Source organism: Phaseolus vulgaris, chromosome 2, assembly GCF_000499845.2.
Source record: "Phaseolus vulgaris cultivar G19833 chromosome 2, P. vulgaris v2.0, whole genome shotgun sequence".
Lineage (NCBI taxonomy): Eukaryota > Viridiplantae > Streptophyta > Magnoliopsida > Fabales > Fabaceae > Phaseolus > Phaseolus vulgaris.
This window is the reverse complement of record NC_023758.2, coordinates 9,399,178-9,423,024: the sequence shown is the minus strand read 5'-3', so window position 1 is coordinate 9,423,024 and position 23,847 is coordinate 9,399,178. Positions and strand designations below refer to the sequence as shown.

Here is a 23,847-nt window from a genome sequence, read left to right as displayed (position 1 = left end):
TTATAAATGGTCATTTTTGTTAAGTCGCATCAAACGATGTTAAGTGGTGCTTATGTGACAGAGATAAGGGGTTACATGGACTGCGAAGTAGGTGACACGTCATTTTAGGTGAAAAATTATGCACTTTGAACTACAATTCAATATTTGAACAGGGGAAATAAAACGTATTAACCTTTCCGTAAAGAAAGGAAGCACATACATATTTTTTTTTCTTTGCAAAATGAAAGGGCATAAACAAAAACTCAATCAAGAAACCGGAGAAATTTTTTGCATAAGCATTGACTAAAGCTAGGTAAGTTTTTAGTATATCCTTCTCCATGAAGTCCACTTGAGTTTGAGATGGTACCACAAAGGTGGCATTCCCAGCACCCCTCCTGTTAGTCTTGGATCAAACACATCAAATAGGACCTTTCTTAAGGAATCCAAGAGAACCTGAGAAGGCATTGGAAGGAGCACCGAAAGAGCTTCAGCAGGCACACTTGCAACTAACTTTCGAGCCTTTTCTGAGTGTGCATGGGCTATTGATGCCATGTCATAAATGACATTACAAAGGCCCTCACGAGAATCCACCCATCTCTCTTCCCCACCTCCCTGCTTAACTATTAACCCATGTTTGGATGTTATTGCAGTTGGGATGTAAGAAAATGTCGGTTGCAAGATGCGTGATAGAACAGTGATTTGAGGAGCAAGAGTATGCCATTGGCCTTGCCGATATGTGAGGCCAAAGTGTAGATTTTCCACAATCACTGACTCCACCACAAACGACGACCCTCCTATATGTCAACTCATTCATTTCTGGGAACAAGGCAACAACCAAAAACGTTTACGCAACGAAACCTAACGACCACCCAATTTATTAATATCTACTAATTCAATCTAATGCCCCAAACCCTAATCACAAAAAAATGATGTGTCACCTACTTTGCAATCCACGTAACCCCTTATCTCTGCCACATAAGCACCACTTAACGTCATTTGGTGCAACTTAACATAAATGACCATTTTGAATATATTTTAAAAAATTTAGGGACCAAAGTGATTCTTTTAAAAATCACTATACTAAATTGACTATTGGCTCTAAATGTAATTAAACCTTTTCTTAATAATAAATTAGTAATAATTAAAAATATATTTATTTAAAATGTAATTTTATTTATCATCACCTAAAATATATTTTATCTCTAAAAAATATTTATTTATTATGAATTTTAGTATGATATAATTTATATATCCGAAACTATTCATTTATTACTATACATATATACTTTAAATGAACACAAAGAAAAATAATGGTTAAATAGTGTTTGAAGACTAAAAATTGTATGTTTTAAAATTAGAAAAAAGTTAAAAACATACAATATTTTTATAAAGGACAAAAACGAATTTCAAAGAGGAAAAAAATGTTTTATTAAAAAGTTCCTATAATATTTTTGCTATTAATATAATAATATCTATTTATGTTTATAGATTCAACTTTTATGTTGTTATAATGTTTAATTTTTTATTTTCTTCATTATTAAGAAAAATAAAATTTTCATTAAATATTTTTAATTTATTACTTTTTATTTTATAAAAACTCATTTCTTTCTTCAATAATTATATTTTTAACTATTTAAAACATTAAAAATATTTATTTTTTTACAATCGATACATTTATTTTTTTAAGTGCATCTAAAATTAAAATGATCAATTATTTATAATTTATTAATTCCTTTTTACTTTTTATTTTATTTTATTTTATTGGTTCTTAAATTTTTTTATTCTATTTTATATATTTTTTTCTTAAAAAAAGTAAAAAGTTTTAAAAACACTATTCCCATAAATCAAATTCTAAGAGGACTTTTTTTTTAGAAAATACAAAATAAAATCATAGAAAGAAACAATGTTAAATAAAAAAAGAAAAACAAAAGAGTATGAAATAAGAAAAAAAAAGTGGTTGTTAGAAAAATAAAAGTGAGAATAATAATATCTAAAGAAAAAACTCGACAAATTGTGATATCTAAATTTAATATGTGATGTAAGATTAAGCAATAAAATAAAATATTTATTTACTTAATTTTGTTTTTGTTCAAGGTTGATAAATGTTACCTTGCATTTATCTCCTTAAAATCCGACCTCGACGCTTGTGTCTCAGTTTCAGTCTCACTTTTGCTTTCAGTTTCAGATCTCTCTTTCATCACACCAATTTCCAGGTCACATTCCAATCTTCAATACCTTCGCTTTTCTCTGTAATTTTCGCCCCCCTTTTCTTCAATCAATTACTTTCTTCTCTACTTTAATATCTCGAATTTTATGTAAAAACACTTCACCTTTTACTTCTGGGTTTGTCGATTTTTTTTTTCCTATGAGTTTTGTTTGAATGCTTGTTGGAATTAGAAAGTTGGTATGAGTTTGGATCTTATGCTCGTCCTTGTCACTAATCTGATTTTATTATCAATATTTGCCCTAGAGATATCGAAAATTCCAAAAGTTTCTTACCCTTTAAACTGGGGTTAGGTTAGGTTGATTTTACGGGCTCCGATAGGTTTAGTTCGCATCCGGTTGACTAGGTTTTTCCCTTAGCTGAAAATTTTGGATGACAAAGGTTGGATAAGCGAGCATTTCATGTCAAAACCTATGTACACAGAAACTGTTAATTTAAACCTTTGATTTTAGGTTATTTGTTAAGATCTTACAAGATTGGCATAGTGTGCATTACTGCTGTTTTTATGTTATCTCAGTGGATGCTTTTGTGGCTTTTGTATAGGATTTGAAACATGGCAGATTCAAAACCAGGATTGAGGAAGCCAGTGTTCACTAAGGTCGAACAGCTTCGCCCAGGAACGAGTGGGCACACTTTAACAGTGAAGGTGGTCAATGTTAAGATGGTGATGCAGAAAGGTCGTTCCGAAGGTCCTCAATCCCGTCAAATGCGAATTGCTGAATGTCTGGTTGGTGATGAGACTGGAATGATCATATTTACTGCCAGAAATGATCAAGGTACACACACACACTTATATATATATATATATACACACATGTTTTTTTGACAAAGCTGCCCCAAAATACAACTTTCCCTTACTGCATTGTGGCATTGTTATTGTCATCGAATTATTGTATATTACATTATTGTTGGATTAATCTTTTCTTTGTCTGGAGGAAGGAGTGTTCTCTGGTGATTTTGCATGCAGTGTTCACATGTCATGTGTCAAGTGTTTTTGGTACATTTTGTGGGAATCTTGAATCTTTGTTTGGATGTTTCTTCTTGTGTTTTGTCTGTGGTCATGTATCATGTGCTTTATTTTGTCAATTTCATGGCCATTTTGTAATTTCTGTTTGGGGTATACTTTGTGAACCCGATGTTAAGGGATGATGCAGATGCAAGATTGCCTTCATTGTCTGCATTGAAATTTGAAAATACCTCAATCCTGCTTTTGATTTCACCCTTTGGCTGAGGCCTGAGAAGTGTAGAACCCAAAAGAGAATCTGATACAAGTGGTAGCTAGTTTTAAAAGAATTCATACAACACTACACGGATGTACAAACTATCGAGAGAGAGCAGGATAGAGGAAAAAGAAAGCTGCAGTTATGTAATGACTACTCAGATTCTCAGTTCCATTAGTTTTCTGAAACCTACTACTGCAGTATCTACACTGCTATTTATAGCAGTTAACTCCTAACAACCTAACTGGCCCAGACAAATGCCTAAATAATTGATCTTGTGGATCAGTTGGGTTTGTTATCTTCTTAGTACCTTTATAATACACTTTTGTGATTGGTCCCTTCTTTCTATGATGACCCCTCACCCCCACCCAGAAAAAAAAATCCACCTTGTCCTCAAGGTGAAGATTATTTAAGGCCTGCTGTAGATTAGATTCTGCTTCCTGATGTCTTTAGAAGGAGGGAGATTGTGCCTCTTGATCAACTCTTCTAAATCGTCACCTGCTACTGCCTGCCTGAAATCACATTTTCTGGTTAAACTAGAGTTCCACATCATCAGCTAAGGCCAGGGCAAGAGGTTGAACAAACTGTGATGCACTGATGCCTTCTCGAGGAGGGTTACACAAAAATCTGGGAGAAGTCTACGGTCCTCCTGAAAATTCAGCTTATTTGTCTCGACCTATTATTTAAATAACATGAAAAAGGCCATAACAATGAGGACTGGGATTTTGATTTGGTCTTCAGTCTTCCGTCTGGAGAACATATTTTAGAGGGTCGCAAATTAGATAAACCTTAACTCACAATATACACAACACATCTGCCATACTTATTAACTTGAATTCTCATTCTGCTTTGGGCCTTTAACAAATCCTGCCTTAAATCATCTAACAGCCTATCATGTTTCTGAGTCAACCTGTTGACCTCTTTTTCCAACTTTGAAGGATTTGTTGTCCCCTTCAACCAGGGTAGATCTTGTCCAAACAATGCCTTGAAATCTGAATCCAACCACTGCAGCAGCCCCATAATATCAGCAACCCCACGATGTCAACTACAAACAGTTGAATACCACCTCTACTCTTCTCTGTGTTTTATTTTCTTTAACACAAGCAGTGTGGATAAGGTGCTCTGCAACTTGTTTCTACTGTTCTAACTGCTGGACTAGGTCTTTCAGCCTCAACACTACAAAAGGAAACTTAGTGAAACCTCACCAAAGTCACACTATTGCAATCCTCCCAAGCTGATCTTGGGTTGCTAGATTTCCACCAATGGAACCAACTAACACCCATCCTTCCAAAGAACCCACAATCTTCTGCATCATTTCTTTCATCGAAGTTTCCAACATTCACATTGTCTCTCAGAATCTTGATTCTTATTTTCAACATCTTCTCCATAGTTTCCAGTCTTCCCTACATCTTTTTGCCCACCATTGAATTCCTTGATCAATTCCCATCAGTTCTAGACACTCACAGTTCCAAGATCTGAACTTTGCTACTAGTTGATTGATATACATGGCACCAGAATTAATAGAATTCACTCAACAGTAGGTGGGGGGAGAGCAGGATAGAGGAAAAAGAGCTGTTATTATGTAATAATGACTTCTGGGAATCCTGAGAGTGTCAGTCCTTTCCTCCTCCACAGTGAGTTTTTGCTAAAAACTACTACTGCCTATCTACCCTGCTATTTATAGCAATTAACTCTTAACTACCTAACTGACCCATGTAACTGTCTAACTAATTGACTTGCCAGTCAGTTAGGTTTTTTCTTATTCCCTATGTTTGCATATGTGAAGTTTAGAATGAGTAAAAAGTATGAAATGGAAGTTTATACTCACTGATTACTTTCTTTTACATTAAGACTAAGGGACATTTCACATACAAAAAGACCCGACTTTGTATCAAACATGTTTTTGGACCATTGGAGTTACTAATAAAGGAAGTTCAGTCTTCTCATGATATTGTGGTGATAATATATCTTGGAGTGCTTAATTTTTGGCAACTAATAGGAAAAATAATTCCCACTTAGGATAAAAAATTGCTGAATTCTTAAAAAACAAGTGTTTTGGAATTTTAAATAGAGTGATTAATGAGTTATTTATGGATGTGAATTTGTTTTTCCCCTAAAATCACTTAAGACTAGCTCCTTAAAAGAACAGAAAAGTGCAGAAAATTTAAGATAGATTTAGAGCTGTATAGGTACACAGAACCTCTAACCCAAGTACATCCCTTTTCCTCCCAATTCCTGTCTACCATGCTGTCACTTTTTCTCTCCTTTTAATCATCATAACAGAATTCGCATGTTCCTTTCTTCTCCCTACCTCATGGAAATTCTGTTATATTTAGTTACCATTCCCTTTAGCCACCTTACTGTTGTCTCGTGTCCTTTACTCTGGCATTCTTATTTAATCACTTTTCTAGTTGTATATAATGTGAAAGTTCAAATGAATTCCATGTTTGTAGTTGAAGAATAATTTAAAAATGTTTTTATGTAGAAAATTCGGATTAAATGGGCATGTAAAGAAATATTTCAAGTATGATTTAAAATGTTTGTTTTGCAAATAATATATTGTGCATGCCTATGATGAATGAGTAGAGTTTTGTTTAGATGTTGAACATTTTGTTGTGGTTCCACATTTTCAGTGGATTTGATGAAAGAGGGCTCTACTGTGATCCTTCGTAATGCGAAAATTGACATGTTCAAAGGATCAATGCGACTTGCCGTTGACAAGTGGGGCCGTGTTGAAGTCACAGAAGCTGCTAGTTTCACTGTGAAGGAAGATAATAACTTGTCTCTTATTGAGTACGAACTGGTGAATGTTGTTGTGGAATAACTTGTTTTGGAAATTGTGGAACTTCTATTTAGAATAAAAACACATCAAGTTTGTCTATGGGACATCTCAGCATGGCCATCACATTCGCCTCAGTTTAGGAATAGAGATTTGAGAAGCCAGTATAGTACCAACACTGCTTCTTACTGTTGCAACTTCTTGTAGCTTCAACCACTGAACAGACGGTGACTGTTAGTGCAACAAAAATATGAGAATTGGCTTCCAGAACATGCTTTTTGTTATGCTATCTGTTGACAATTTTGGATTATGTGTATCAGAATATTATATATGGCAGGTGAATGTTTATATTTTTGTAACCCTTCGTTTAGTCTCAATCTATCGTTCTACCCTCTGAATTCTTGCGCCAAGAAGTTTATCTAGGATCGTATTGCAACATCATCAGTTAGTTTTGAATTTGTTTTACTGTTATTGCAAAATGGCAGTAAATAATTCTTTGAATAGAGAAGCTTAGATGCAAACTTTCCGCTTAAAAATTTATCTTTTAGGTGCATTTGAATTTTTGTTTTAATATTTACTTTTTTCATTTGTATCATTTGTAAGGCAAGGAAACCAGTGAAAGGGAAAAGAGAGGGAGAGATACAAAATTATCAAAAAAGACTTCTCCTTTGTCATGCAGAAAACTAAGGAGGCAATCAAAATTGTTGGAATCCATTCATCTGTTTTTATTTATTACACATCTTTTATTTGGAAAGAAAATAATACCGAGACAGTTTAATGGATATACATATTTTTATTCATTATATCTTTTGGTTAATTCATCTTATCTTCTTTTTTTTTTCCTTCCATTCCTCTTTCTTTCTTTCTTTTAACTTTTTATTTTATTTACTTAAGAATCAATTCCCTATCTGGCATCATTTACACTTTTATTTCTCTATCTAGCACTCTTTTATTTTTATTTTCTATCTAGCACAATTTTGTTTTTATTTCCTTATCTAGCACCCTTTTATTTTTTATTTTCTTATCTAACACCATTTCAAAAATAAATAAATAAATAATATTTTTTTTATAATTTTAATTTTGAATACATTAAAAATAAATATTTTTAATGTTTAAAATAATTAGAAATATAGTTAATAAATAAAGAAATGAGTTTTTACAAAATAAAAAATAAAAAAATAAATTAAAATTATTTAGTTTAATTTTTTTTAAATGAAGAAAACAATAAATTAAACCCTACAACAACATAAAAGTTGAATCTATAAACATAAATTAATATTTATTTTTATTATTATTGATGATGTAATCATGTTAATTTCAAGTATAAAATATACGAATAATTATAAAAAAACCAAAGTCAATTAGTATTAATTAATAGTGGACACACAAATAATATTGAAGTGTCTATCCTAAATGTAAAATTTTTAAAAAAAAACTAATGCAAATGCTACACTTAATGCTTAAAAATGAGAAGAAAAAAATGCAAAAATAAATAATTATAGAAAATAAAAACAATAACAATAAAATAAAAACAAAAAAGAGAAATAAATAAAGAATGACAGAAAAAAAATAATAACTAAAAATATAAAAGATATAAAATAAAGGCAAAACAAAATAAGATAAAAATAAAAGATATAAAAAAAATAATTCAAACGAAATAAATATAAGAGATATAAGACAATACTAAATAAGTATATGTTGATCATGATTTAATATTTTCTTCAATGTTACATTAAATAGTTTGAGCGAAATGAAACATAATTAATGACGAGAAATGTACAATCCAGTAATGTTGGGACAAATGTTTTTTTGTGTGTCCTGGTATTTGACAATATGAACATTTTTTTGTTCGATCATGTTGTTCTCTTATGTCCATATCAGTCTTTATTCAACTTGACTTAGGCCTCCCCTTTGAGGTTCTTTTCATGTCGGGACTTGGACATAGTATTTGACCAGTGTATGCAGGTCAATACTCTTCATTTCATTTCTGAGTTCCATCAAATAGTCTTTCGTAACATAAAAGACCTGTTGCAATGTTGTTGTTTTTATTTTTTATATTTATTTATTTTTTCATTTTTCTTCTTCTCATTTTTAAGCATTAAATGTAACAATTGCATAGTTTTTTTTTAGGATTTTGCATTTAGGGTAGACACTTCAATATTATTTGTGTGTCCACTATTAATTAATATTAATTGACTTTCGTTTTTTTATAATTATGTCATGTATTTTTTACTTGAAATTAACATGATTACATCATCAATAATAATAAAAATAAATACTAATTTATGTTTATAGATTCAACTTGTTGTAGAGTTTAATTTTTTTATTTTCTTCATTCTTAAAAAATAATAATTTTAAACTAAACATTTTTAATTTATTTCTTTTTTATTTTTTATTTTGTAAAAACTCATTTATTTATTCATTAATTATATTTCTAACTATTTTAAACATTAAAAATATTTATTTTTTAATGCATTCAAAATTAAAATTATAAAAAAAAATTATTATTTTTTAATTTATTTTTAAAATGGTGCTAGATAGGGAAATAAAAAATAAAAGGGTGTTGGATAGGAAAATAAAAACAAAATAGTGTTAGATAGAGAAATAAAAGTGTAAATGGTGCTAAATAGGTAATTGAGCCGTTAGATGGAGAAATAAAAGAGTAAATGGTGTTAGATAGGTAATTGAGCTAACAAAACATTAGTGTTTAAAATTAACATCATTTGGCAAACGTGGACAAGTATATTAAGCATGCAGTTACCATAATGGTTCACCACCATTATTGTTAGATAGTTAGGATACTGTTACGTATATATATTATATACGCATAACTTTCTATAAATGTAGGCAGCTTTGAATATATGATTTAGTTTTCTCTCTCATGTTTCCACATCTCTTCTTTCTCTCTCTCTTCTTCGTTTAACATGGTATAACAGAGCCAATTTTTTTCTCCTCTCTCATGGCCTCGAGTGCCTCCTCTTCTTCTTCATCCTCATCCTCTACCATTGTCCCGTCATTGCTTCAACTCCATCATTTCCACACTCCCATATCATTGAAGCTCGACGATGAAAAATTTCTTGTCTGGAAACACCAAGTGCTCGCTATGCTACGCGGTCTGAACTTCATGCATTTCTTAACAAGTGAATCTGTCCCTTCTCGATATCTTCTCAATGCGAAACAAAAACAGATTCCCAACCCTGCTTATCTCCATCATCAACAACAAGATCAACTTGTGGTTTCTTGGCTTCTCGCTTCGATGTCTGCAACTATCCTCATCAAGATGGTCGGTCTTGATACTTCCATGGAAATCTGGCAACGTCTCACCACACACTACGCCTCCTTCTGAAAACCTCCAAGAACGATCGCTCCGTTTCTAAATACATTCTTGATATCAAAAAGACGGTGGACTCATTAGCAGCTGTTGGTGCACCTGTATCTACCACAGAATATGTGGATGCTATTCTTGATGGCCTTCCTGAAGATTATGATGGGTTCATTACCTCTATTATTTCCTGCAATGATCCTTACAATGTGGATGAGATTGAAGCTCTTCTCCTTGCCCAAGAAGAACGTTTCGACAAGCATCGGCTAGCTCAATCCTCGATTATCCAAGCCAATCACACTGTCACTACATGGTCTCTCAATAAATCATTCAAACAAAAGCCCACTCATGCAATCATTCGTGGTGGTCGTTCTCATCATCGGTTTGCAGGATCTCGCACATTTGCTCGTCCTGTTTTATCTCAATCTGGTTCTTGGAAATCGCAAAAACAACATTGTCAAATCTGTCATAAATCTGGTCATACAGCAGATATGTGTTGGCACAAGTATGAACCTTCTTCCTCAAGCTCTTTCAATGCCAATATCACTGCATATACACTTCCTGTTCATTCCGATCCTGCTCCTTCCATTCTCGGAGCTCCCTCCACTCTTGAAGATCCATTATGGTACCTTGACAGTGGTGCCACGCACCACGTCACACATGATTCCAACCTCTTCACAACCAAACAAAGCCATCATGGACCTGAAACACTCAAACTAGGTAATAATCAAGGTATGAAAATTATGCATACAGGTTCTGCACATTATATTGTTCCTCACACAAACACCATGTTTGTTCTTCGCAATCTCCTGCATGTTCCCCATATAACTAAAAACCTTATCAGTGTAGCTCAATTCGCAAAAGATAACAATGTTTATTTTGAATTTTATGCTAATGCTTGCTATGTTAAACACCAGGACACACATCAGACTTTACTCCAAGGCACTGTTAAGGACGGTCTCTATGTGTTCCCTCCCTCACATGACACTCATGCTTATACTGTTAATCATGCTGCTTATAAACCTACGCTTCCTACTTTGCAACTCTGGCACAATAGATTAGGTCATTGCAATTTTGATGTTGTTAAACATATTCTACGAACATGTAATGTTGCTTATAAACCTCAAACACAGTTTTGTAATGCTTGCATGTGTGGTAAAGTTCATCAACTGCCTTTTTCTAAATCTACCACTCACTACACTGTACCTCTTGCTCTTGTATACATTGATATTTGGGGACCTTCCCTAGTGTGTGCTTCAAATGGTACAAGGTACTACATATCTTTTATGGATGCATATACCAAATATACTTGGATTTTTCTTCTACATCATAAGTCTCAAGCTCTCACTGCTTTTACACGTTTTAAAAACTTTGCTGAAAAACAAACTGGTCACACACTCAAAGCCATCCAAACTGATAATGCCAAAGAATTCCTTTGTTTTAAGAACATCACACATACTCTTGGTATTCATCACCGTCTCATTTGTCCACACACATGAACAAAATGGAACCATTGAACGAAAACATCGTCATATCACTGAAATGGGTTTAACTTTACTTGCGGCTGCTACTCTTCCAATTCAGTTTTGGGGAGAAGCTTTTACTACTGTCATGCACATTATCAATGCCCTCCCCTCTTCTGTTCTTTCAAACAAATCACCCTATGAAATGCTTTTTAAACATAAACCTGATTATACTCTTTTTAAAACGTTTGGTTGTGCTTGCTTCCCTCTTCTACGCCCGTATCATAAGCATAAGCTTGATTTTCGGTCTGAATGCTGCTTATTCCTTGGTCTAAATGGGTTTGTGATGTATTTGTTTGTTATGTTACAAAATTCATATTGGTGATACCATCTTTACTAGTTTTTCAATTACAATTCATAAGATTCTTGAGTTTTTGGATGCCCTCTGGAAGTTAATGCGCAACGGTGAAGAAAGAAGAAAGCTAAGTTCAAAGTTTAAGAAATGCTATATTTAATAATGTTAAAAGGTGTATAGCTTGAGGGATATACATGGCCTCTATGCATAAGGACAAAAAGGAATTTTATATCTCTATTCATGGAACCTATCTAATTTCTTTTTTTTTAGAGAAAGAAAATGTGATATAGAATCAAACCTGCAAACGGAAAAAAGAAAAAAAAAAACTGCAGCAGATGGTGAAGGGTGGCAACGTTCGTCGGAAGCGGCGGCGCTGTGCTGTAGGACGCGACTGTGGTGGCTGTTTTGTGAGAGAGGAGACATAGACACATAATTTTGGAATGGGTGATGATATTTTGACATTTTATTCCAGTTTACACTCACAACAAAATATTAATATTTATAATAAAAAAAATTAAAAATAAAATAATATTTTTAATGAAAATATAGACAAAATATAAAATGTTAAAATAATTTTCAAAATTAAAAAATTAAAAATAATTAAAATATTAATATTTAGTAGGGTGGAGTTTCAGAAAATCATTTTCCTTTTGGAATATGTGGTGGTTCAAAGCCCTCTCTTTTGACTTCTTATTTTCTCTTCATTTTCTTCATGAATTTTAGCTTTCAACATGTTTATAAGTAATTAATTTTTTCATTGAGTTACAAAATAGGTCAGAGTGGAAGACCCAAACATTTCAAGTCATTTTCTTTCTTTAGATATAATAATTATTAAATTGATTGTTAACTTTTTTTTAGTTTCACAATATAATTTTTTAAAATTTTGTTGATTGATGTGAGATTTTGAAGTGTAATGTGGATGAATGCTGTTTGCAATGCATAAAATGGAAGTTTGGTGATATCTAATCGTAATATATTTCATTATATTACTTGTTCAGAGCTTTTATGGATATTTAAAGTGATTAAAGAGTTGAAATTTTTTCATGAAGCAACACAAAATATTTAGATAGGCGACACAATTACAAAAGCCTATTTCATGCATTATAAATATTTGACAAATTGCCAAAAACAGTTTTAACTACTTTTTCTGATTTTTGTAAATATTTTCATTACATTACATCACCATAATCTTTTAGTTATTATGCCATTTAGTTTGAGACTCCTTCATTCATTGCATCCAATTGTACCAAACAATAACACAAATCATATCAGAAAGAGTCAGATGACTATATGAAGCAAAGAAAGACAAAATAAATAATATAAACAAATAACAGTTAAGATTTCAACACATTTATGATTTACTGTGTCTACAATTATTTTTTTCCATCAATAACTAATATTCCTTACTCTATCTTTTTGAAATAAGTTCCTCACAGGGAATCAGGTTCAAAAAGAAGATCAAAGTAAGAAGGCATAACTAATAGTTGGTGGGAGCATCAAGTGATTGATACATGAGCCATGAAATAAAATAAAAGTAATGTATACATAACAGAGATTATGAGAATGGTAGTTTGGTGGAAATAAAAACTAGTTTACTAGTTACTACTACTTATCTCACAGGCCATTATTCTTTCTGAATGTCTGAATCTTTTCTGTGGAAACCCTCAATACTTAGCAAAAGTGTAGATGTAGTGCAGCTTTACTATGATGTGGTGAAGATATATATCTTAAAGAGATACAGAGGGCAAAAGCTTGAAGTTCAAATCCCACAGCTCAAAATTGCCATTAACGAAATCATAATGTGCTCCTTTCAAAGCTAGAGTTTTGTTCACAACACCATCTCTAACAAAAGGATAAGTTAACAGGTTCCCAAGTGACACATTCACAGCTTCCTGCATTAGAAATTACAAGTAAAGGGTAATATAATTTTTAATGATAAATAGAGACAGTTAAAAAAATAAAATAAGAAATAAGTGAAAAGGAAGGATATTTAATAAGAAAGAAATAAGTAGAAAAAGAAATTATTCTTCATCACTCATCCAAAAGAAGGCTAAGGGGTAAAGGATCATTTAGTTACCTTCTCACAGTTAGTACACTGCTCTGCGAAGCTTAAGTCACTTGTTTCTGCTTTAACCTTGGACCTTGCTGGTGTACATATTTGGACCCATTGCTCTATGAATTCACTGAAAGATCACAGAGGAAGGAAATGGTTTTCAAGGTGGTTAAGTGTGTGTACTAATAATAGTTATGTTCACCAAAATCACTGTGCAATAGTATAATATATTCCTCAGGGGAATCTTGCATGCAAGAATCCAATGACTAGTTAGAGAGGATTTACACTTAAATTCCTCAAAAAAGGAATCATTCATATAATAATTTTCTTCTCCTTTCCCATGAATATACATTATGATTTGACATGAAAAGTCAGGGGAGCAGTAAAATAAAAAAAATGCTTCTGTATATTTTAATGTTGGATAGAAAGGTTATGATTTGTTCTTGGCATATACCCAGCAACATTTCCAAAAGGTTGTTTTTATCTGGATTTGTTAAGCCTGTCTCCAATTACTAGTACATTACTTTATATTCACTGTTATAGATGCTGGGATATGAATCATGATTCTACTGAAGTACTAAACATTTGGAGTTATGCTTTTGAACATTAAATTCTATTTACAACCAATCATATGTATGAGAGAAATAGATGAGTTGGAAAAGAAAAAGAAGTGATAAAATAGGTGAGATGATGAAAAACTATAAACCAAAAAAGGGATGCATACATAAAATTATTGTAAAAATATATTTTACTATATAACTTTATATTATTTGAAGTATGTGTGTGAAACAGCATTTAGGTTTATCCAATTATTTATTCCTTCTTTTATAGATCTAAACAATAGTAGTGAATTGTTCCTTCCTTTAAGATCCTTTAACAATGAGTTAAAGCCCTTCAGTTTTAAGTACACCATTAAGGATGTTTCAAGAAATCTTAGTAATGGTAACAACGTATAAGACTTGCCTTGCAGTGGTCCCATCATCTGGGATAGACATGAGCCCCTTTATACCTCCACAGCAACTGTGTCCAATAACTACAATATTCTCCACCTGTAAGTTACAATACCCATTAGAATCTAAAAAATACAATAAAAAATTGCAAAAAGTTATACTCCAGTTTTAGTAAAAGACATAAATGTTCATCTATATAAGCCAACACACCACATACATGTGTTCCACTTTCGTCAAACTAGATATAAAAATTGGTCAATTTGAAATGAGATTCCGGCATAACTCGCACATAATTGCGGAAGACAAAAACATTTTATATTAATTAATAAAATAAAAATGTTGAATGGATTAAATAAATGAGTAAAGTAGTGAACATATTTATTATATTCGTAATAATACATAGTGGGAAGGTGTGGTGGAGATGTTGAGTTATGATTTATGAGTTTGACCAAATACTATTTGAGTGGATATAAGCGTGGTAGTTAGTTGAACGTTTGATTTTATCATTCTTGGCTTTAGCAATATCTGCACCAATTCAAAGATTCCTTAAGCTGTTCATAAATAATTTTCGTAATTTGTCTTGATAAAATAGCAAGTTGAGCTTGATGCGTGTGAATCCCAACAAATAATGATGCAACTAACAAATTGCATCTACCACCAAACTTTCTTCATTTATCTCAAGACCCACCACCATTATTAGAGCACTGTACCATATAAGATAAGCATGGCATAAGAATGAGAAATAATCACCTTTAAATGCAAGACTGCATATTCAATGGCTGCCCCAGCTCCTGAATACTTCGTCTACACAATAACACAGCCAGTAAAAAAAATTGTACTCATTTAAAAAAAATAAAATTTGCATGTTTAATTGGGGGTACACAGTCAAACGTTAAACCTTGTCATACGGTGGAACCATGTTGGCAATGTTTCGGACCATAAAGGCTTCACCGGGTTGGAAATCCAGAATATGGGATGGACAAACTCTCGAGTCTGAGCATGCAAATACCATAAACTGCATGTGTTCATAACGATGTTATATGATTTTGATTAGTGGCAACATAAATGTATCAAAACAGAAACTGCCTGCATAAAACAATGATTTAAACAGTGGTTTGATGTTTTATTCCGTCGAAATACTAGATTAATAGATTGTTAGTTAAATTAGTTAGTCACTAGTTCGACCATGTAATTAAAATGGTGTAAATATGTAATATCCAAACGTAAATATACATGTTATTTTGTGTTATGAACAAATGGCAAGTATGTATATGATACTTTATAATTGAATTAAAATGTATATATAGTATATATACGGTATGTAGGTGGCTAATAATAGTTAACACATGCCTATGCTGTACAAAAGTAGGAATAGAAGACGTCATTAATAAATCTGAAAACAACTGTTCCCTTCAAAATTAATTTTGTTTGTATGTTTTCATGTGGTCATAATCAAAAGTACCAAATTCAGTTTCACCACAAATTAATGTAGCCAAATCCCAAAGGGCATAAAAGGAATTGAGAAAAAGCAGTAACTAGTGAAGATGACACTAACCTTTGGGCTTTGGCCTTGGGCAAGTTCGCCATATAGATCAGGATTTTTCCTAAAAAAATACAAATAATCCACCCAAATAAATATCAGAAAATGTAATTCCCGTAATTATTGGTTGAATTAAAGTAAAAATAGAACATGCCTTAATTTCCGCAACGACAAAGGATCAAACTCAACACAAAAAGTAAAGTGCCCTTTTAGCAACAACAACGAAAACTCTTTCGACATTGGCCATCTCATGATTTCCATTTATTTATGGTTGAAAGAAACAACATCTTACGTTTCCACTTAATATTGTAAACTTAAAGTTCCACTTTCTATCACGCTTTCCATTTTATTTGGAGGTAGCTAGCTAGTGTGATGGGAAAGGGATGAAAGAGGAACATTTTAAAAATTATTTTGTTAGTTATTAATTTCATTTTTTTTTCTTTTTATTCTTTGCTATTATTTTGTATTACAAATATAACAAGTATTTTTTTCTAAAATTAAGGATTAATTTAAGATTTTATTCCACGATACATTAATTATAAAAATTAATTAGAATAAAGTGACTTTTTCCAGGTGTGTAAAGTAAACATTCACATTACTATTTGGATTCAATTGTTGCTAAAGTAACTTCTCAAAAAATCAATTATGGATATGTATAGAACTACTTTCTATTTTAAAATATTTAGAGATGGAAGATGATGCTTAGGAAAAGTGTTCAAACTCAAAGTTTCTAATAGAAAGTTTATAGGAAGATTAAATGAGAGTTTTAACATGCAAAGTAATCATGTCAGTATAAAAATCTTATATATATGGTCAACTATTTCCAAATTACTATGTGATATAATTCTTAATTTTCTTATGAAGATATTTATTTTGTTCCCGTTAGCTTTAAAGGGCAAAATACAAATTTCTTTTGCAATTATCCCATCACAATAATAGTAAATTATTCTAAAATAATGAACTGTATTCATAATATAGCAAATTCTTATCGAGAAGGTTCCTAGCTGAATAGGGAGATCATAAATGAAGGAAAAAGACACATACGCAAATTTCTCATTCTTAAAGCTAATGAAGCCGGTTCTGATCCTCTCCTCCGGGTTAAACGGCTTCGAACCGGCAGCGTCAAGCTCTGCCGTCAGATCCTTGATCTTTGCGGTGGCGACCTCGCCGAGTTCAGCCTTTTCACTGTCAAAAAAAAAATAACAGAAACCGTTACATTGTGCGGAAATCAAAGCGCGTACGAGGTGGCGTGGGGCCCACATGAGAAGAACGAAGAACCAAACAACACCACCTACCACCTCCTTCTGAAACTCTATCCATCTCTACATGTGGTCGTGTTTGTCATAAAAACACGGAGCCAAATGACGAAAAAGGACAGCAATGTTTGTCTGAAATTACCTGAGAAGCTTGGTCAGACTTGCGATGGCTTCCTCGTATGATTCTCCTGCCATCTCTTCCTTCTGTTTTGGTCTCAAACAACACAATTTTCAGTCAATTCCAAAACAACGCATGATCAATCTCTTCATAAAATTATTTAATAATGATCATCTTAATCGATTAACCGATCATATATATACATACACACACACGAATTCAACGCATTTTATTCATGAAGTTCAACAAAAAGAATCAAAACAAGTCATCATCTAGCTAAGAGATCAGCGAAAATTAAACTTAATGAATCAGCGTAAACGTGAATTGTAGAACGTGATCTGAAACCGGTGGACGAAAAACAGAAGAGAATGAATATACGTGTGTGTATTACCTTTGAGTTAATTTGTTGGAGCAAAGCAACAGGTAGTAATTAGATTTGGAGGAAAACAATAATGTTTTGTTTGTGTTTGTGTTTGTGTGTGTGTGTTGTGTTTGTGTTTATGATATTATATGAAGATATGAGTGTGACGGTTGAGTTTTCATTAGGCGTGTTATAGAGGAACGGAGGAGCTAGAGGGGATTTAGGATTCACCTTTGGTGTGCCACTCAACACGGGTCAATTTATCATCAACATCACATATTTTATTTCGTTAATAAATAACTTTCTTTTTATGTTCACTTCCAACCAAGACTTGGTTCACATCATTTCTCAATTCAGAGAAAAATCTCAATAATAATAAAAATATAATTAATAATATCGGTTTTATTTTTTAAATTATTTTGAGTTTAAAAATGCAAAAATATCCTTTATCTGTTGTTCTTCACTGTTTCTACGTTGACATGGAGTGGTTTTGCTTATAACAAGAGTCTTTTTTTTTCCTTTGAAAGTGCTCCAAAAGTGATATATATAGAAAGTAAGAAAAAACCACCTTACCCCATTTTCTTGCCATATAAAGTAGAACTCAAAAACTCATGCCCACTAATTTTCTAACTTTTTTTTTTTATTTTCTATGAGCATAAATTGATGACTGAAAATTAATATTTGTGGTGTTTTAACCTCCAAATATTCTCCATATATCTCACTCAAAGTCTGATTGTCAGAGTCAAGCTACTTCATTTCTTTCGTTTTCCTTTTATGTTCAATTAACTAAGAAAACTGTATTTAAACCTTACAAATTTAAAGGATCATAAATTATAAAAAAATTATGATTTCAATGGAAAAGGAAACACATATAACTGCATCTAAATTTCACTATTTTCTGTTTGGAAAGGTTGGCATGAAACAATTAATTATTATATATTAATTAGCAATTAGATAAACAAGGGAAATGGTTACCAAAATAGAAGTGTGGTAGAAAGTGAGAGGAGGTGATGACCAAACTATGAGTCATGCATTTCATCAATTAGGACGAATATTAGGTAGAGTTATATTATTACATAATACATTTATATAACATTTATTCAAATCTTAGTTCTGAAATTACAATTGATCATTTGATTGGTTTAATTAATCAGATTATTGGATAGATACAATTGGATTACATCGACTTAATTGGATTAATAAAAACTCAATATGAATTAATATATTTTTTAATTTTTTTATTATATATTTTTTGAATTGTTTATAAAATTACATTGTTCGATTTTTGTTATGGATTTATATAGTTCTTAAGAAGTTTATTTTGAACATTAACTATTTTACTGTGATGATTTTTTGGAATTTTTTGAGATTTAATTATGGAATTATTTTCTCAAATTTTTATTTTTATTTTATTATGATAAAAAATTTCAAGATTTAAGTTGAATTGATTCAGGTATAATATATATTTTTTTAATGTAGACTGGACCAACCAGTTTAATTAATTACTAACCATCCTACTATTTGACTAAATGGATTGACTAGGTGAATAATAAAATTTAAATAAGAAAAATGAAAAATGTAATCCAAAAATAATTCCTCTTGAATTTAAAATTATTACTTTATTACCAAAGTTGACACAATTGAGAGTGATGGATAATTTAAATGCAATTAATTAGCAATTACGATAGCCTATGCTTATACTACCATGAAATTTCAATTTCAATTTAATAAAAGGCAATTGAAGATATTAACACACATGTTGATGCAAATTTTAATAATGAGCCAACATAATATAGAAATGATAATTAGAGTTTAACTTAATTATAATTATAATTAAACTAATTATAAAATAGTATGTTATGTGCAATATTTTTTTTTATTCATTTGTAATACTTATAATTATAACTTCTCTCTTTATATATATATGGTTCTCAATTGACATTTTTCAAGTGTTAGTATAGTGCATGAAATAAAACACATAATTGAAGTTTGGAAATGGAATTAAAACTTGTAATTTTCTCTAAGATGTTTAAAGTATTCTAAAAATAATTCAATGTTCAATTTTCATGAGATTTATTTTTACCATATATATAAATTAGATTTTTTTAACACATTAATAATGTGAATAATTCACAATTTTTTTTGTAAATAATTTTAATTAGAAACATGATTAATTCAATTTAAGTGAAGCCATTCTTTCGACTAGTTGCTTAATATATAAATTAGAGTATATATAATATGGTGAGTGAGATTTTCACTCTCTCAATTTTTTAACTAGGCATATTTTTTTTTTCTATTCTCTTTAAGACTTGGTTTGGAATTATAGAAAAGCTTGAGAATGAATAAGTAAATAAGACAAAAATTCAAGAATTATTATCCTTCATGTAAATTTTATAGAAATATGCAAAATTAAAACAGCCATGGAGTTCACAATTCATTTTAGCTTTTACTTGGAGTTCACATGACTTTTATATTACAAAAGCTTATCTTTTTTTCCCTTATATAATATCATTCACATGACTTCTTTTTTTTAATTGTGATACAAAATAAAAGAAATTATTGTTATTTAAACGCTTATATTTAAATCTTAACATATACAATCTTTTCTATTTAAAATTTTGATAAAATATGAAAGTTGCTCATACATATATAAGTTCAAATAATGTCAATTATAGTAAAAGTCATATTCCTTAATTCGTAATATGTAGATTTATTTAGGAGAGATGAGAAAGTTGTTGCCGTCAGCATTTAAGTAATTATATTATTATATATTTATTATTTTTTATAGATTAGATAGTTGTCAAATGGTATTTCAATTAAAAAAATTATTATTTAAATACTATATTTAGAATAGGGATAGAATCCTTTAATTAGTATATTATTTGATAATTGATTAAATTAAATTAATTTTAGAGACTACAAAATTAAAATTACTGTTATTTAAATCAAAATTAAAAATAAAGCTACACCTTTAGGCACAGTAAACAAAGAATAAATTTACTTACATTAATACTAAAATTAAGATTAAATTTTAATTAAATCAATTTCATTAAATTAAATCAACATTAAAATTAAATTAGAGAATGTATTGCAAAATTTATTAGAAAAAAGTAAAATATTGTAGAAAATTAATATCATTTAAATAATAGTAGATTTAATACTGAAAATTATTAATAAGTTAATCAGATTTTAAATATAAAAATATATTATTTCAATGTCTACATGTGCATTTTAAGTTAATAACTATAAACTACACATTGCATAACTCGAAAACTAATTAATTTTTTCTTTTAAGACTCATTCTACATTATTCGAGCTTTTTAATCTACTACACAAATTATAGGACACTATAAAAAAAATCAATAAATAAAATTTAATTTTAAGAATAAAAAATAATTAGTTGTTATATTAATTAAATTAGATACTATTTTAGAGACTAAAAAAATAATTAGTATCTAAATTAATTTCTATTATTGATAAATAGTTTCTAGATTGATATTTGTTTAGCTGATAAGGTTTTAGATACCAACTTTATAATCTAAATAATTAGTATCTAATTATATACTAATTTAAAAAATATTTATCAATAATAAAAATTAATTTAGATACCAATAATTTTTTTAGTATATAAAATAATATATAATTTAGTCAATATTTTCATACGATTAGAGAATCTATCTCATACTCAATTCACCGACATAAATAAACACGAGAAGTTCAAGATATTTTCAACGCAATCCACAATGATTCAACACTAGCTTTTAGAATATCAAACTAAACACATAACTAATAATAATATTACATTTAATGAATGTAAAAATATAAATAGAAAAACTTGGACCTCCCCAAAAAATCCGTACAAGTAAAAATCTAATAAGAAATAATATAAATAGATGACCATCCTAAAATAAAAAAAAAAGTTACCTTTCTTAGTTTTTACAAAGTTTTAGAATCTTTAAATATCAAATAGAATTGTCTACATGTTTGTAACATTTTTGTTATCTTCGTAGTAACGTGAAAGTAACGGTATATAACTTCGGCTGTTCAATTCCAACAAATTATATGCTTTATTTTATTTTTATTTAATTTAATGTATTATAAATTATTAATGATTTTTCTTTTATTGTTATTAACAAATATAATGCTTCAAAGAGAAGGAAATTCAATTAATTGTCACATTTTACATTGAAATTCTTGTAAGTTATTTAGTTTTCTTTATTGAAACAATAAAATCACATTTATTAGTTTTCAAAGAATTAACTTAGTTAAAATTGAAGTTTTAGTGCAATAAAAAACAGTAAACTAAGTACAACTGTATATACGTGAAAGTAACTTTTGTCAATATTGTAGATTCTTAAAAATAGGTAATATAACACTTCAAATTAAAAAAAAAAACACATTTGTATTTTCAAATATGCTATTACAAAAGAAAATTAATATTCATCATTAGTGGGTAAAATATTTTGTATATATTAAAACCTAGTATTTATTATGGTTTTGGTTTTAAAATGATATGTAGTATTAGTTTTCTAGTTAGTTTAGTTTTTATTAGTGGTTATTTTACTTGAAGTTTGATTTAACTTTTATATATAGATGTAACTATTGATAAATGTTGATATTTTTTATTTTAAACAAATATTAGAATTTAATTCTTATTATTTTAAATAAATATTAAAAATGAATTATCTAACCTATAAGGAATTCAAACTAATTTGAATTATAAGTTGAAAAATCCAAAACAAGTTATAGAGACTCTAAATTTGATTGGATTAAAAGGTCTAGAATACTGAAATGTAGATAATGTTCATGTAATCTTTACTTAAGAACAAAAGAAATTGGCCTATCTACACGTGATTGAAAAGAAAAAAACAAACAGAAATATGATTTAATAAATGAGAAGCATACCGAGACAATCTTGCTGGTGCAACATAGCATCATACACTTTTTTAATGCTCCAGCCATGCTTCTCTTTGCACTGCACAACCCTCTTTCTTCTGGGGTCAAAAGCACTAAAATTTTAACAATTTCTATAACGTTGTATATGTATATATAAACAATAGTTACACTAAAATGATAAGTTATGACATATTTGAAAATTCTAATACACATTCTCAAGACTTTGTTGGAAAATGCAAATTTTGAAGGCAAGTCCAAATGCAGTACATATTAAACTACAAAAAATGGTAAAGTTCTAAGTTCTTCTGACCTTCTGGTTATATATGAAGACTTTGACAAATAGATAGGGAGAAAAATTAAAGAGAGAAGCAAAAGGGTAGGTAATTTAGAAGGGTTTGGAGGTTTTTTGTGTGGCCTATGAATGAAAATAGTGGGTAAAGTGTTAGGTGTTTATGGTGCATTGGAGGAAGAAATGGGGTGCCATAACAAAAAAGTGAAGAAGATGAAAAGGGGATGGGAGAAGGAGAATGAAAAGTGAATTTGTAGCAAAAGATGATAAAGAAAGCGAAAGGTAAGTTAATGTTAGCTCAGGGGTTGTAATGGACACTACTTTCTTATCTCAATTCTGAAAGAGTGTTAGCTACATCATCATCGTGCAATGCAGTGTCCACAAGCCACAAAAAGAGGTCACCAATGTTGCATAAAGAAAATTCTAGGAAAAAGGAATATTTTGTGAATATGATTTGACATCGTTGTCAATTTGTCATGTAATGAATTTCAATGAATGGACGATGTTTCTTTCGTCCCTTCAATATTTTATTTTATCTCATTCGTATTGGCCAAAATCTCATTGTCTTCGCCATTAAATTTTTATTCCTGTTTTACTGCAAGCCAATGTTACTTAGGTGAGATATCACTAAATTTTTACATTATAAATTATTTTTATCAAATTGAGTTATGTTTAAAATGCATAAAACTATTTATAATTTATTTTTATTTTAACAAAAATTTGTTAGTCTTTACAGAGTTACTATCAAATCATATATATATATATAAATATTTTATTTTTTTACACAAGAATTATAAAATATAGTTAAATTTAAAATTTAAAATTCACTTCTAATAACCAACATAATCAGTTTGTCTAATTGTCTCATTTTTTCAATATATTTTCAAGTCTTCTATTTTTTAAATTTCATTTTTTTATTGAGACTTTTGTCAAAGAAAGTGAATGAAAAGGAAGAAAAGTCACAAAATTATTACATTAAGATTCTAAATTATAAATAGTATGAATATCTTATTTCACTCAGTTTTATTGTTGTTAAATATTT

At 30.0% G+C, this 23,847-nt stretch overlaps 2 protein-coding genes across 4 annotated transcripts; one reads left to right on the top strand and one right to left on the bottom strand.

Annotated features, from left to right (window-relative positions):
* Positions 1 to 2,060: 2,060 nt before the first annotated feature.
* LOC137810614 (uncharacterized protein At4g28440-like) lies at positions 2,061 to 6,561 on the top strand. 2 transcript variants are annotated; one of them, XM_068611983.1, is made up of 3 exons: positions 2,061 to 2,192; positions 2,747 to 2,979; positions 6,057 to 6,561. In XM_068611983.1, the coding sequence occupies exons 2-3, from the start codon at positions 2,757 to 2,759 to the stop codon at positions 6,245 to 6,247; spliced, it is 414 nt and encodes a 137-aa protein (XP_068468084.1). In that variant the 5' UTR covers positions 2,061 to 2,192; positions 2,747 to 2,756; the 3' UTR covers positions 6,248 to 6,561. The 2 variants fall into 2 exon arrangements, with proteins under 2 accessions (XP_068468084.1, XP_068468083.1); XM_068611982.1 differs by having other exon boundaries at positions 2,077 to 2,228.
* Positions 6,562 to 12,662: 6,101 nt separating this feature from the next.
* On the bottom strand, positions 12,663 to 23,306 carry LOC137810612 (carbonic anhydrase 2-like). 2 transcript variants are annotated; one of them, XM_068611980.1, is made up of 10 exons: positions 22,827 to 23,306; positions 22,526 to 22,614; positions 17,284 to 17,345; positions 16,930 to 17,070; positions 15,901 to 15,949; positions 15,244 to 15,360; positions 15,096 to 15,149; positions 14,359 to 14,444; positions 13,420 to 13,525; positions 12,663 to 13,234 (listed from the first exon to the last, which is right to left on the bottom strand). In XM_068611980.1, the coding sequence occupies exons 2-10, from the start codon at positions 22,580 to 22,582 to the stop codon at positions 13,070 to 13,072; spliced, it is 837 nt and encodes a 278-aa protein (XP_068468081.1). In that variant the 5' UTR covers positions 22,583 to 22,614; positions 22,827 to 23,306; the 3' UTR covers positions 12,663 to 13,069. The 2 variants fall into 2 exon arrangements, with proteins under 2 accessions (XP_068468081.1, XP_068468082.1); XM_068611981.1 differs by lacking the exons at positions 22,526 to 22,614; positions 22,827 to 23,306 and adding an exon at positions 17,651 to 17,946.
* Between the last annotated feature and the right edge of the window lie 541 nt (positions 23,307 to 23,847).

Coding starts and splice junctions, on each gene's coding strand:
- LOC137810614 (XM_068611983.1), top strand. CDS start 2,757: ATGGCAGATTCAAAACCAGGATTGAGGAAGCCAGTGTTCACTAAGGTC. Junction 2,980..6,056: donor TACTGCCAGAAATGATCAAG/GTACACACACAC, acceptor CCACATTTTCAG/TGGATTTGATGAAAGAGGGC.
- LOC137810612 (XM_068611980.1), bottom strand. CDS start 22,582: ATGGCTGGAGCATTAAAAAAGTGTATGATGCTATGTTGCACCAGCAAG. Junction 17,071..17,283: donor AGTCTGACCAAGCTTCTCAG/GTAATTTCAGAC, acceptor TTTTTTTGACAG/TGAAAAGGCTGAACTCGGCG. Junction 15,150..15,243: donor TGGTTCCACCGTATGACAAG/GTTTAACGTTTG, acceptor GTTATTGTGTAG/ACGAAGTATTCAGGAGCTGG.